Source organism: Micropterus dolomieu, linkage group LG13 (genome assembly GCF_021292245.1).
Source record: "Micropterus dolomieu isolate WLL.071019.BEF.003 ecotype Adirondacks linkage group LG13, ASM2129224v1, whole genome shotgun sequence".
In the NCBI taxonomy this organism is placed as follows: Eukaryota; Metazoa; Chordata; class Actinopteri; order Centrarchiformes; family Centrarchidae; genus Micropterus; species Micropterus dolomieu.
In genome coordinates, this window is record NC_060162.1 from 4,265,820 (window position 1) to 4,280,402 (window position 14,583).

The window sequence follows — 14,583 nt, forward strand, 5'->3', positions numbered from 1 at the left end:
GTGTAAGAGGGCGTAGAGCTGGCTTTTCATTTTTTGGTTGGGTGGGCGGGGGTTACCCCAGCTGTTGCCTCTTCTCCTCGACAGCGGATGCCCAGGATGACTGAGGATATCTGGGTCAGGGAGGGGGATTCAATTACAGCCGGACTGAATTTTGGTCCCAGAGATGATCAGATATTAAAGCATCAAAGCAAAAACATAAACTAGTAATACTCCAGAGGAAAGAGATGCTGACTCCATGAAAAGGCTCCAAACCCCTGTAAAAATAAAACTGTATGAATATCAGCCAAAGCCTTCCTGCACAGACGTGTTAGAAATAAGGATCTGCAGCCATAACACATGGCCACTGTCCAGGTTTAACATAAAAACACTGTCAAGTCCCACAGCTGACACACCTGACTGTCATAGCCAGCACTTAGTTCCAACAGCTTCCTCTCGGGTTACGTCACAGCTGACAGGCTGCTGGGATTGCATCAGGCGAGTGTTTCAACTTTCAGCGGCAGGGCGTCATCACAACCTTTAATGTCATACCAGTATGTTAACAGGGATTAGTGGCAGGGTCCGCTTACACGGCCCCAACCTTGGCCAAATATGTCTTAGCGGAAATGGCCATAGGCCAGTGTGACAGATGATAGCCGCCATCATCATCATCTACCTTTCCTTTTAGGATTTATGTCAATGTGTTTGTGTGGAAGGGATTGAAGGAGAAGTGGGTTTGAGACATTTCCAAGTCAATACCAGTAGAGATGATACTACATGAGAGAAACCTCTGATGACCAGTTTACACTGTTGAAGCTATTTTTTATGCTTGGGATGAGGCACTGCTAAATTTAGCTATTACGGACCAGCAGATTCTATTGTTTTAAGCATGCATACACTAAGGATTTTAAACAGAATAGGGCTGTACAGAAGATGGGTAAAGTCTAATGACAGTATGGTAAAAAAAAAAAAGAATATTCAGTGCAGTTACTACACACAAAACCTCCAATGAAATGTAATAATAATTTTACGGTCCGTCAGAGGAAGCTACATCCCAAACAATACAGAAGTACAGTAAACGTTTCCTCCTGTTCACTCTGTCAATGTGGATAAATGCCACAAATATAAACTGTAACATTATATTTCCATTTCTCAGGACCAGAAACCCACATTTTCAGCAACACCAGCCAACATGTTATCAATTCATCTGGTCCAAACTGCTCAGACTGCAGGGTTTGGCTTTCACAGAAAGAACAGTGAAGAACTAGTTCAAACTATACATTAAATTGTGTTTCTGTTGTCTTGGCTCAAGATCCTTAAAACATACTTCTATACAAAATATTTTTTTGTGTTACATCACAGTGAAGTAACAATGAGGGGCAATTTTAACTTTTTTAGTTAATAAAAAAAACATAAATTCCTGTAAAATGGGTCTCTGTTGTGGAATGATGAAATCTGAGCAAAGGCAAAGTTATAAAATTCTCAACTTTAATCAGTTCAAAAAGTTCACAACAAATTTAACACCTTGAGAAGGGAAATTTGCCATAAGAGATTGGGTACTTATTTGGATTTATACATTCCTTTCCTAATTAAACTCGTTGGCAATTCATTTTGCTCTCTGGACAAAAAGCCTTTTGTTTATTTGGACAGAACTCAAACAGATACAAATGAAAAATGCAAAAATACAAAATTAAATGTAAACCCAGTTTTATTTTTCATTTTGCTCTAAAAGGTAGTGTCTTGAAGCACTACTGCATGGTAAACAACCTAAATTAGTACAATTCAAAATCTTCAAAGCCATCTGAGTTATACAGGAGTTATAAAGATGCAACCAACTAGGAACCCATAAATACCTCCGCCACTTCCTTAAAACATCCCATTAATGAAAGCTCACAAATGAGCAACAATCCTCTTAGAGGAAAACAAAACGCTGATGTCGACTAGGCGACAGCACACACGCGCACACACCCACAACAAAATGAAACAATAGAATAAAAGGAAAAAAATGTTCCCATGGTATTAAAGATGCTATACAATTGGGATGATATGCACATATTCGGTTTTGCTTTCCCTAAAAAAAAAAAAAAAAAAAAAAAAAAAACCTCCTGCCAGCAACATTTATTTTTTTTAGGTGAAGCACAACTCATGAGCAACAGATGCTGATGCATGAAGCAGCATCTCTCGACCTTCATTCAGTATCAGTTAGATTCACATTCTCCCACAATGCTGTGGGGCACCAAAGAAGCGGTGCGCTCTCCCCGAAAAGACCACTTGCTGTCTGTCACACCACAGGTCTAGAAGCCTCTATGCTGACTTGACAGATATGCTGTTTTTAAACAAAAACCCTGCTCAGACTGTAATTTTTTTTTACATAAAAAAAAGGGAAGACCTGGGGAAAAAAAGACATCATGAAGGGGTGGGGTAAACAGAACAAAAACAAGATGGTTATGGTGTCCTAATTGTTACAACATCATCATGCAGGTCTTGAAATGGGCCAGAGACCAACAAAACATAAGCTTAGATTAACAGTTCTGGAAAGATGTTACACAAAAAGTCGCCATACAAAACGCAGATTATGTAAAAAGGGCCACAGGGTGACGCGGTAATCATTTACATATTGTTGCCATTGTTTTGGTCAACAAACATCCAATGGGACGGGCTGCTCTGCAGAGGGTGAGCGGCCTCCCACCACACTCAAGTGCCTCTCTCTGGTTTTGTTGTGGTTGCTGTGGTTAGGGTTTATTTATTTGTTTGTTTGGAGTACTGTACAGTTCGGTGGAGCTGCGGCTCAGTCACACATCTCCTCGGGGATCTCGTGAGGGTTGAGGATGCCCGGCACTGACATCTGGATCTTGTGTTTCTCCTCCTGGGCCTGACGAAGCGATGCCTCCCTCTCCTCCAGGAACAGGTCTGAGGTGTCCTCGCCTGCAAACTCCTGGAACAGCAGCAGAGAACAAGAGAAACACTGCAGTCAGCTCCATCCATCCACTTAACCTGCTGCAGGACCCTGACAGGGGCAGCAACTAATGATTATTTTCATTATCAATTCATCTGTCAATTCTTTTTTATAGTTAATGGATTAGTCCCAAAAAAAACAAAACAAAAAAACAGTCAGAACTGTAAAAAACCTGTCCAAATTCAGCAAACAGTGAAACAGCAAAATTTCTGGTCAGAATGAACTGATTAGCTAAATTGTTTACAATAATTTTATTTGCTGATCCTGTAATCCGATTAACTAACTTATTGTTTCAGCCCTGATCCGGACTCTCAAAAGCTCAGTTTCATCTTTTATTTCAAGATTATAGTCTGAAAAAATACCCACCAAAAATCTATTTAGCCTGAAAATTGGACCCGTCAGTAGAACAGAGAACACTGAGCATGTCCTGTGGTGACTTTACACCATCACCGTCACTATCATAAACAGTTTCGCAATAATAATAAGCTGGCACAGCAGCCACAAACCTCCTATATACTTAGAAGGACAACCTGGCCATGCAGGAATATGTTATTTCTGGAAACAACAGCTAAGCAGCTAACTATGTAGTGCCTGATAACCTCTGTGTCAAGAGACAAAGCCCACGCTGCACACACAACAAACAGTTTAGTTTTAGTTCACAGCTTGTCTGCAAACAAATACACATGGACGGACTTCAAATACATTACATTAAATTCACACTTAGCATAACCACTGATCTGTGTGCATGTGTCTTGTTTCGCCCCAGATAGGAGCTATGTGGCTGTATTAATGCCAAACAATGGCTGAAAAACAACAACAAATCCTGACACCTATAGTAACTCAAGCTGTGTGACTGAGTAGAACATACATGACCTGCGCAGTCGGACAACCTCACCTTTATCTGGACGAGGAAGTCCCTTAGGTGCTCCTTGAAGGCAGGAATGTCCTGGTTTAAGCTGAACAGCCCGGTCACAAACACCTTCACCTGGGCACTAACACAAACAAAGGCACGCAGGGATGATAAATGTGGATTTTACTAAAACAGAGATTGTGTGTGTGTTCATGTGGCGCATACTCACTCCTGTAGGTGAGGGAAAGCAGTCTTGAGCAGGTTGGCCACGTATTCCTGGATGAACACCTGGTTGTTGGTGGGGCTGGCAGGGTTTAGCACTGTAGTGATCTTCCCCTCCTCCACCAGGTTGAACATGTAGGCCAGGATGGACGCATGCATCGTCAGGCCTGCAGCATACACACCACACACACACACACACACACACACCTTTTTACTAGAGAAACTTTATTTATCTTTAATCAAGTGATCTCTCTTTCCCGCTGGGGACCCCACAGCTCACATGTGTGTAAACTCACCAGCGGTATGTGATGTGTCGGTGACCACAGAGAAGATGTGTTGTAGGATATCACAGAAGTACGTCTGATAGAAACTCTGAGCGGCTGCTTCCTCCTGGGCCACATTCTGCAGCAACGTGTACAGAATCTGCAGACCTGGGTGAGCACAAACAGAAATACGACTTCAGCTTCATACACATTGCTCAGTTCAACACTTCCTCGCAAAAGTTACACTGTACATTATGTGTATTTTAGCATAATCTGAAAGGTAAACATGAGTCCGAGCTTCGGAACATTGCTGAGATACCAGAGTATCAGAGTGCACCTGCAGTGTCAGTGTTTTTTGCTTAGATTATTCCCAATTGTGACACTGTGTCCTCATGACATGAGGAAACACAGCACCCGGATTGTTTTACATAATTCAGTATTCATGCTCTAGGCATTTTTGGTCAATATGAAGATTAATAAATGTAGTATGGTGTGTGTGTGTGTGTTAGCAGCCTTACCAGTATCAGCCACATTCCTCATAGTGTGTTTGAAGGCCCAGATGATAGAGTCCAGCACAAGTTTGAACTGGGCAGGGGGTATGGCGAGGAATGCAGGGAAGCAGTGAGAGTTTACAGCTTGGAGCAAGTAGAAGAAGTGGGTCCTGTGTTCTGGAAACTCCTCAAAGTTCTAGCAGAAAAACACAATATGTTTACTCCTACTATAGAATTTGAGTTGCTCCATATGGGTCCAGTTAACTCAATATTCACAAGCCAGAATAGGCACTTTGGGAGGTTGCTCTTACTGTGCAGCCTCTACAGTCCAGATGAGACAAGATCTGAATTGCTTTCAGTTATTACCATGGGCTCAAATGAGTTTAATAAACTGTGAGTCGTGCTTTTTAGTGTACTTTCTGTGCCCAGGGTTTTGTCTCTCAGGTGACTACTACTCAGGGCTAAAAACAACAACAACAACAACAACAACCTGCCAGTTAATTTTGTCCTAGAAAGATGCTAGAACTGAACATTAGACAAAAGTAATAAGTAAAGCACAGTGCTAAGCTAAGATGCATTAATTCAGTTATTTATTTACACTTCATTGTGCCGCCCCTCTACTTCTGAAACCAAACCTACACCCTTGAACTTAAAGGCGAGATTAATATCATATACTGAAATCAATTAGTGATACATTTCTTTCAAGTGGAGTATGACCAGTCTGAGATAGATATGGTCTTACTGTACTGAGCATAATCAGATACATATTTTAGGTTCAAGGTTGGATTGGGGAAAGCAGGCACAGCTCTGGGGTCCAAACCACATTTCTGCGCCAGGGGCCCCCAGTTCTCTCTTTTTTTCCCCTCCTTCAAACATGAAAAATAGTACATAGGAAACTTTCTCCAAAGGCTGTCTGCAGGTTTCATGAACATCAACATGCAGTTGAGAATACCTGAACAACATTATTTCCCCAGCAACCTATTTTTTATGCTGTAGTTTTCCACTGGCAGTTCATACACACTGCAAATATCACAGATCCTCTGATCAGGTTTTGTGGAAATTGAAAGCCATGACTGGAAACAGCTACAGACAAACCCTCTCATCTAGAATGACTGAACTACCAATGAAATAAGACTATATGGAGCAACAGATCTTTACTTTGAGACCATACATATGCATGAGCTATATGTAAAATAGATAAGATGTTGGTTCTAACAATGCCCATCATGTCAAAGCACACAAACAGACCCAGTCCAATACAGCACTGTGATGAACAGACTGCTGTGAAGGCCACATATAGAGAGCTTATCTATGCGCAACTGAAACCCGCTAATTCAAACATTTTCTTGATGACAAAGGTGCTTCGTTGCCTACTGTACTGAAAGTGTTTAGATTTTCACTGAAGCAGTGAAAGATCTGCCATATGTCCATTAAATTAGATTAGTGCTAATTAATGTCCATTATCACATATCAGAAACAGACCACTGACCACAGTCTGTATCACATGGTGAATAACAAATACCCACAAATCAGTACAGTAAACCAAACTGTGTGCACCTGTTTTTGATTGATCATCAGTCCACTTAGAATCTTAACTGCCAGATTACAAACTGCGTCCAGTTGATCATAGTGCTTTACCTTGTTGATCATGTTTAGGGTGCACTCGAAGACGGCATCAAAGATCTGTGGTATCTCGCTGGTGATGTGTCCCCCCAGCTTGTTGACGATGGTTGCCATTGTGCTGAGGACCTCGGGCTCACGGGCAGCGGGGACATTGCGCTGGTAGTCGATGAGGACGGCGTCCAGCAGCGGTGGAACAAAGTTTTCCCCTACCTAGAATACAACAACAGCACTGATCAACACGCAAACTACAGAGGAGGAAAAAACAGGAGCATCCACCTTTGAAGACAGGTGCTGACAAGAAATTTAAGTCTTCCTGGTACATTACAACAGTGCAGCTATCATTTTAGCATAAACTCTGACACATTATGAATATTTATTGTTATGCAGATAACAACACAGCTGAGGGCAGAGGAAATAAAATCTTTGTGTTTGATCTAAAAATACCAACTGGATTAGTTCTACCTCTGTTCTACTGTCAACTGTTTCATTGAGTGCCAGTGTGTACTATCTCCTGAGGACACGAGTAAAAATATATCACTGCTATTTGCTGAAGACCACATTAAATTCACAAAATAGAAATGCTAATCGTATATAACAAACCGCTTTATTCAAAAAGTTACAGAGTTTTTAGATAGTAAGAGTAAAATGTTCATCAACCCAAAACAGGCCTATGGTCACCAGACAACTTTAGAAATTTTTAGGTTTTCATTTCTGAGGATTTCAGAGTGACTTCTCACCATCTGTGGGTCATTTGATCGGCTGACCCAGCCTGAGATCAGTTTCAGTGTCTCTCGTTTCACTGTTCTCATACTCCGGATCAAGGGCTGTTTTGTCACCATCTCACCTGGAACACAAAGGGGACACACATACTGAAGGTACAGCGTGAAGAAAATTTTGCACAGGGCACCAAGAAGAGCGCTTTGCGTGTGTAGCTCAAACAAAACTTGACTACGATGCGCGGACATTTGCAGACCTGTGCATCAAATAAATGCTGACTGGTTGAGGAGGAAAGGGTCTGCAGGGGTGTGCGTCGGGGTCTCCTCTTGTTTGATATACATTCTGGTTTAGTAAATGCTACATTGCTCCCCAGAATACTTTTGGTAAAGCAGTGAGATGATAGAGACTGAGGTGCTGCAGCTCTTCCTCTAATACAGTATCTCTGGTTGGTCACAATGTTGCAAATCACTGAGCAAGACTGCTTTATGGCAATATTAGATTTACAGAATTTCTGTATCAATGTGATGAAGTATTTGGATTTGTCATCAGGTATTTCATTCACTGGATTATCCCAAAATAGACATTTCCATCTTGTTACGTTACCTATAAATGGTTTCTAGACATTACATATAACTTAATAGAAGATTTTATCCGTATCGCCCATCCCTACAGGTAAGGATGCACAGGTGTGGTAAGCCTGGCTGCTATCACAGTCAAATTACTTATAGCCATCTGCACTGCATCACGTCAATGTTATACTTTGTGTCTTGTTCTTAGAAAAAGATGGATCACAGTCAAGCTGACCAACACAAACTCCTTAGAAAGGTCTGGTTAAGCTTTTGAACAGGGTTTATTCCTTCTGAACGGATCGCCACTTCTTCCCTGCTCGGAAGCAGCAGCCAATGCAAGTGCAAAAATCCTTGATACTTGATCTTTACTGACAGACCTCATACGGCACCTCTCCTCCCATTTAAGCACAGAAAGACTCAGAGATGAGTCACCAAAAACAGGAGCATGCAAAGGGGGGGGGGGGGGGGGGGGGGGGGAGGGGGGGGGGGGACAGTCTTACTGCCCTACAAACAAAATGCCACTACCGAATGACAAAGTAATAAAATGCTACTGCGTGACAAGTACATAAGCGAAGGTTATAATAAAAATCTATTCCAAAGTGATAGTTTGTGTTAGTGAGTGTAGCCTGATGGTTCATTTCTGAACTCTTTATAAAGTACTAACACATCGTATTGAAAGCATTTGAGTATTTTTCAAACCTGGAATCACACAAAGGACTGCATGCCTAAACAACAATGACACCACACATCCTGCACAGTGTTCTGATCCCTTACACAGGTTTAACAACACAAACAAGTCCTCCACAAATGCAAGGCATAACACAGACGAGCAAACACTTTAGGTTAGGCCTCAGCAGTGTTCAACTATTAACATAGGTTATGAAGACATTTATGTTCATATCCTAGAGACACTGATGATTTATACGAGGGGCAATGTATGTCAAACTGGAGAAACTACTTCCAGTGCTGCTGAGGGAACCTCACCGTCAGTCTATCAATCTCTTTAGGCTGTCAGCTACCTACACTATCATCATTTCATATGTGTGTAACAACTGCCATGTTACCCTAACGACTCTGATTTGACACCAGGGTGTGAACAACGATGAGGTGAATCTACAGATTATCACAAGCACACACCTCCCTTACCATTTGTCTGAATGGCGGCAGAGATGTTCTCGCTGAGGCACTTGTAGACGTTGAGCATGTCAAGGTAAATCCGTCCCAACTGGATGACAAAGGGGTGTCCTACAGCCTTACAGGCTCGGACGTTGGTCTTCAGGATGCTGCCCAGCTGTTTCACAGTCTCTGGGTCCTTCAAAATGTCCACGTTCTGAGGGAGCAGCAGGAGGAGGGATGGAGCAGACCATAGATTAACACACTGTTCTTCTTTGTCTGTCATAGACATATAGGCTGGTATATTAGGTTAAATTATAGTATGGTAGTATTATAGCTGCAACGTTTAGTCGATTAATCAATAAGTTGTCAACTATTAAATTAATTAGCCACTATTTTGATAAACGCTCAAGCATTTTGAGTCTGATAGAAACTCTGATTTCAGCTTCTCAAATGTAAACAGTGTCTTTACTCCTCTATGACAGTAAACTGTATATCATTGGGGTTATAGGTAGGTAGGTATTTTGGTCTCTTACCTTGGTGGCCTGCTGGATGATGCTATCCCACACTTGATTGGGCAGCAGCATATATTTTTCTATCAGATGTTCTTGAACAGCCTGATCTGTTTGGGCCCCAATCATATAACCTACTGCCTCATAGAACGTGTGCACCTGCACACAAACAGAAAAAACTTGGGTCAGCATGCAAACTTGCAAAAGCAACAAGAGAAATTATTTGCAGAAGTTTGGTAATAACTGGGTGTCTCTCTGCACAGATGTGATCAATCTCTAGAGATGATGAAAATGGCCATCCACACCTGCTGAGGCTGAAGGTCACAGATGATGGTGTTGATGTTGTTGAGGATCTCGTCGATGAAGGGCATCACTTCTCCCACCTGCACCTGGATAAAGTGGCGCCGGCACTTCTGGGCGATCTTGATGAAGGTGTCACAGGCCATGTCCTGGACACCATCATGGGTCTCTGATGAAGAAGGGCCATGGAGGGTGTTATTAAGTTACATCAAAATATGATATTTATAAAATCTTTATACATTTTATTTTAAATACTCTCATCTCTCACCATGCATGAACTCAAAGAGCTTGTTGACCACAGTTTTGAGGAACTTCCAGTGGGCTCTGAGAAAGCGTGGATACTGGCCAACAATATACATGATGTTGGAGGCTATGATGGCTTTGTTGTCCTTTCCTCTTTTTTGCTCGCATAGGCCCAGCAGATCCTGAGACAAGCAGGTTTTCACAATTACAGATATATAACCGGCCGTCAGTGTTTAGTGTTCTATAAAATGGCTTGGAAAATCCTTTAACATCAAAGTGGTATAAAAAACAAAAAACAATCACATGATCTGACCAGAGAGGGAATAATAAACTGCAAGTTAGCATTTTAAGCTGCTATTCCCACATGTTCAGTGCTTTTTTATACCTTGATGACAGTAACCAGGAACCTCTTCTCGTCCTCCTCGTGCATAGCCCCGCTGATGGATCCGATGGCCCAGCACAATGTATTGAGGTTCTTCCAGGACCATTCAGTACCGTTAACCTGGTTGTGAAGCTTCTCTGTCATTATGCGTTCTGTGTCCGCATAGTCCAGGTGAGTGAGGTACACTGCACAAAGTAGATTCGTGAGTGTACAATGTATGGTATACTTAAAGCCAAAAGCACACCTCTGTGCAGATGTTAACAAGGACAAAATGTGAACATGAAAAAAGTGTACAGAGACAGTGGTATGTTTTGCCACTGTGGTAAGTGACACTGATCAATATATCTGTCAAACCCCAATTTTACCAGCAGTTGGTGATTTGCGGCTATTATTTTTTATATATATATATATATATATATATATATATATATATATATATATATATATATATATATATATATATACATACACACAATGCATTTCATGTTTTCTTATTGTGCAAATAAATCTCAAAGTGTTTGTCATTTGTTATTTAACATTTCTTGTTAATAATGTTCTGAAAAATAGCTTTTAACAAATGCTTTCAAGAAGTGATGTGGACAAAAGCAGCCTTTTTAAAAGGTGGTAGCGTAAATGACACTTAGAGCTGACCCATGTGGGAATAAATGTTTAAATGCTATACAATGAGGTGTTTGTTGTTAATGCGCACACACACACACACACACACACACACACACATATTCTCACAGCGACCTCATCTGTCTGTTATTTCTGTCATGCGCATTACAAACTGCAATCTCACCACCATGGAAGTAGCTACTGTTGACTCCCGTGGGGACCGAAGTGGAGCTGCATCAAGTTAGAAGAAGGGAAGACACCGCAATACCGGAATTAAATGTCAAAATAAAAGCACGATACAACGCGCCTGGATACTGTCTCCAGACATAAAACAGTATGAGTAATCATTATCAGTGCAATTAATCAGTATACACGATACCACTACATTTGTATTCTCAATAACATCCATAAAAACAATAAGATTAATTAATTTATGATTGTATCCATACTGTGGTTTAGTGCACACACAGATTCTGGACCCTGGACAGCACAGTTCTTTCAAAAAGGAATAAAATTATGTGGTGGGAAAAGTACTCAGATCTTTTAGAAGTACCAACACAACAGTGTAGATCTACTCCGTTACAAATACGTTGTTCATTCAGAAATGTATAGGCCTAAGTATAAATGCATTAGCAGCAAAATGACCTTAAAGTACTTATTAGTAAAAATACTTATTAAGCAGAGTGGCCCATTTCAGAATAATCTACATATGTTGATGCAGTGTTCATCACTTTGTTGTCGGTAAAAATGGAGGTGTTTTAACTATTTCATATACTGCTGGTTATTAATCCAGTGGTTCTCAAATGTTTTCACATAAAGGAAAAAATAAGCCACTGATCCCCATTTGATAGAATTTTTGCTTTTTATATGTTCTAATATAGAGAAAGTTTAAGAAACAAATGGTTCTACATTGTGTTACATATGTTCAGTGTCCGGGAGTAACTAGTTACATGTAATTTAGATACGTAATTTAAATACAAAATAAATGTACTGTAATCTGTTACAGTTACTGGTAAAAAAAAAAAAAAAAGTGAAATTCTGAACAGTAAACAACTTCTTTGCTAAAAATGTGAAATTAAATTACTGTTACATTTGAAAATGTTCATGATTACATTGGTGGTTACATCTGAACATTTTCTGTAAAAAGGCTATATTTTGAATAATATTCATTTTGTTGCTTTGCATGTTTTTCATGTGCACAATGTCTTCCTTTGCCATTTCCAGTCACAACTGTTTAATAAAGTTTGATGCTTCTCTGATGCTTCTGATCGGTTCTCATGTTTAAATTTGCAGCGCCACCAGTCTGCCAGATAAACTGCCTCTCAAGCTGTTTTTGGAAAATGGTTAACAGTTGAAAACATTCATTAGAAATGTAGAAAAGTAATTAAATGTATTTATGTATACGATAGGTTATATTACTTTGATAAAGTATATAAATATATCCGAATTTAGGAATAGTTAGTATTATATTAGTTTATTTATATTTTGCATTAATAAACTGAATCGGCAAAGTAACTAAAGATGAAAAATCTGAAATGTAGTGAAGTACGAGCACCTCAAAATTGTGCATACATACAGTACTGCTATTCTGCTAGTTACCAGCTCCGCTCCTCCAAGTGGTTGTTTTTTAATGTACCCAGGGTTTTGACAGATCTGGGGAAAACTGCATTTTCATACTATGCACCCTGGGAATGGAATAATTTGCAAAAAGATCTTAAACTAGGAACTATCAAGTTATCAATTGATATAGGCCTCATAAAGAATGTGGTGAAAGAGACATGTTGTTTTTCTTGAGAGGCCATCATGTTTGAATAGATGTTTTTTTTTTGGTTTGTTTTTTGTGGATTTTCTCATGATTGTATGTAGCATTTTAAAATGTTGTGTTTATGTATGGCTGCCACCTTGGCAAGGTCTTTCTTGTAAAAGATATTTTTGATCTCAATGAGACTTCCTGTTAAAATAAAAAAACTTCAGTAAATGTACTTTGTTATTTTCAAATTGTTACAACGCATTAATCAACATTGGTTTTATTTTGAAACGTCTAGCCGGAAGTTGTACGTTTCAAGATGGCGCGCTTGACAACGGTGTCCAGTGGCCCACAGGCAGGACGGCGATATTTATCCCAAATAAATGAACTTACCGCCCGGACTCAGCCGTCGGTGATGGATACGCGGTAGTTCGGGTGTTTTATGGTGTTTTACGGTGTGTCTGAGTTCATGTTTTTAAGATAAACCGGCAGAGTTTAGCTAACTTAGCAGAATTGTTCCACCCGGGGAAGGAAGTTTGCCGCGGCGGAGGAAACATAATAGGAAACCGGGCAGGGCCGACACATCCCGACACATCCCGACATGGAGGACTCCGGCTCGGCCCTGGAGAAGAATGTGGCCGACCTCACGGTGATGGACGTGTACGACATCGCCGCGGTGGTGGGCCAGGAGTTCGAGCGGATCATAGACCAGTACGGCTGCGAGGCGCTGTCCCGGCTGATGCCCAAAGTGGTCCGGGTGCTGGAGATCCTGGAGGTGATGGTGAGCCGCAACAGCATCAGCCCGGAGACCGAGGAGCTGCGGCTGGAGCTGGACAAGCTGCGGCTGGAGCGGCTGGACCGGCTGGAGAAGGAGAAGAAGCACAGGAAGGTCCGGCAGGCCTGATCAGTATCACCCTGATTCAATATTTACATCACATTTATTGTTGACAAGCTGTCAGAAAACAAGCAAACAGTGTTATGAGTACTTTGATACTTTAAGTACATGGTAATATTACTTGTACTTAATGTTTTCAAAAAGGACTTTTACTTGTATTTCATTAGGTCTGGTATTGCACCTTTTGCTTAACTAAAGAATTTGAATACTTCTTTCAACCCTGATATTAATACATTATAATTTAATTATATTTTGTATTAAAAGCAGTGGTGGAAGATGTGATAGAGTATTTTCATTAAGTCTGGTATTGCACCTTTTACTTAAGTAAAGGATTTGAATACTTCTTTCACCTCTGATAATAATACATCATAATATATTTGTTGATAATATTTTGTATTAACAGCTGTGGTGGAAGATGTGATAGAGTATTTTCATTAAGTCTGGTATTGCACCTTTTACTTAAGTAAAGGATTTGAATACTTCTTTCACCTCTGATAATAATACATCATAATATATTTGTTGATAATATTTTGTATTAACAGCTGTGGTGGAAGATGTGATAGAGTATTTTCATTAAGTCTGGTATTGCACCTTTTACTTAAGTAAAGGATTTGAATACTTCTTTCACCTCTGATAATAATACATCATAATATATTTGTTGATAATATTTTGTATTAACAGCTGTGGTGGAAGATGTGATAGAGTATTTTCATTAAGTCTGGTATTGCACCTTTTACTTAAGTAAAGGATTTGAATACTTCTTTCACCTCTGATAATAATACATCATAATATATTTGTTGATAATATTTTGTATTAACAGCTGTGGTGGAAGATGTGATAGAGTATTTTCATTAAGTCTGGTATTGCACCTTTTACTTAAGTAAAGGATTTGAATACTTCTTTCACCTCTGATAATAATACATCATAATATATTTGTTGATAATATTTTGTATTAACAGCTGTGGTGGAAGATGTGATAGAGTATTTTCATTAAGTCTGGTATTGCACCTTTTACTTAAGTAAAGGATTTGAATACTTCTTTCACCTCTGATAATAATACATCATAATATATTTGTTGATAATATTTTGTATTAACAGCTGTGGTG

General features: G+C 40.0%; 2 protein-coding genes across 4 annotated transcripts in view; one reads left to right on the forward strand and one right to left on the reverse strand.

Annotated features, from left to right (window-relative positions):
* Positions 1-1,666: 1,666 nt before the first annotated feature.
* Positions 1,667-11,025, reverse strand: xpo1b (exportin 1 (CRM1 homolog, yeast) b). Its single transcript, XM_046067602.1, has 13 exons — positions 11,020-11,025; positions 10,221-10,463; positions 9,861-10,017; positions 9,598-9,761; positions 9,317-9,451; positions 8,814-8,997; positions 7,119-7,225; positions 6,397-6,591; positions 4,786-4,954; positions 4,301-4,435; positions 4,012-4,171; positions 3,828-3,924; positions 1,667-2,911 (listed from the first exon to the last, which is right to left on the reverse strand). Exons 1-13 carry the CDS (start codon positions 11,023-11,025, stop codon positions 2,765-2,767), a joined length of 1,899 nt encoding a protein of 632 aa, XP_045923558.1. The 3' UTR covers positions 1,667-2,764.
* Positions 11,026-12,905: 1,880 nt separating this feature from the next.
* Positions 12,906-14,583, forward strand: part of rilpl1 (Rab interacting lysosomal protein-like 1) — a 21,199-nt gene continuing 19,521 nt past the window's right edge. For 2 of the 3 annotated variants that reach the window (XM_046066384.1, XM_046066385.1), the window contains exon 1: positions 12,906-13,471. In XM_046066384.1, coding sequence (XP_045922340.1) covers positions 13,184-13,471 — 288 coding nt within the window. In that variant the 5' untranslated portion in view covers positions 12,906-13,183. The remainder of the gene's footprint in view (positions 13,472-14,583) is intronic. The other variant, XM_046066383.1, reaches the window with a different exon arrangement.

Bases quoted from the DNA above. Each gene is read 5' to 3' on its own strand.
- xpo1b (XM_046067602.1), bottom strand. The intron at 9,452-9,597 runs GTGTGGATGGCC...GTTTGTGTGCAG, and splicing joins GTGACCTTCAGCCTCAGCAG to GTGCACACGTTCTATGAGGC. The intron at 6,592-7,118 runs GTGAGAAGTCAC...GTTGTATTCTAG, and splicing joins GATCAAATGACCCACAGATG to GTAGGGGAAAACTTTGTTCC.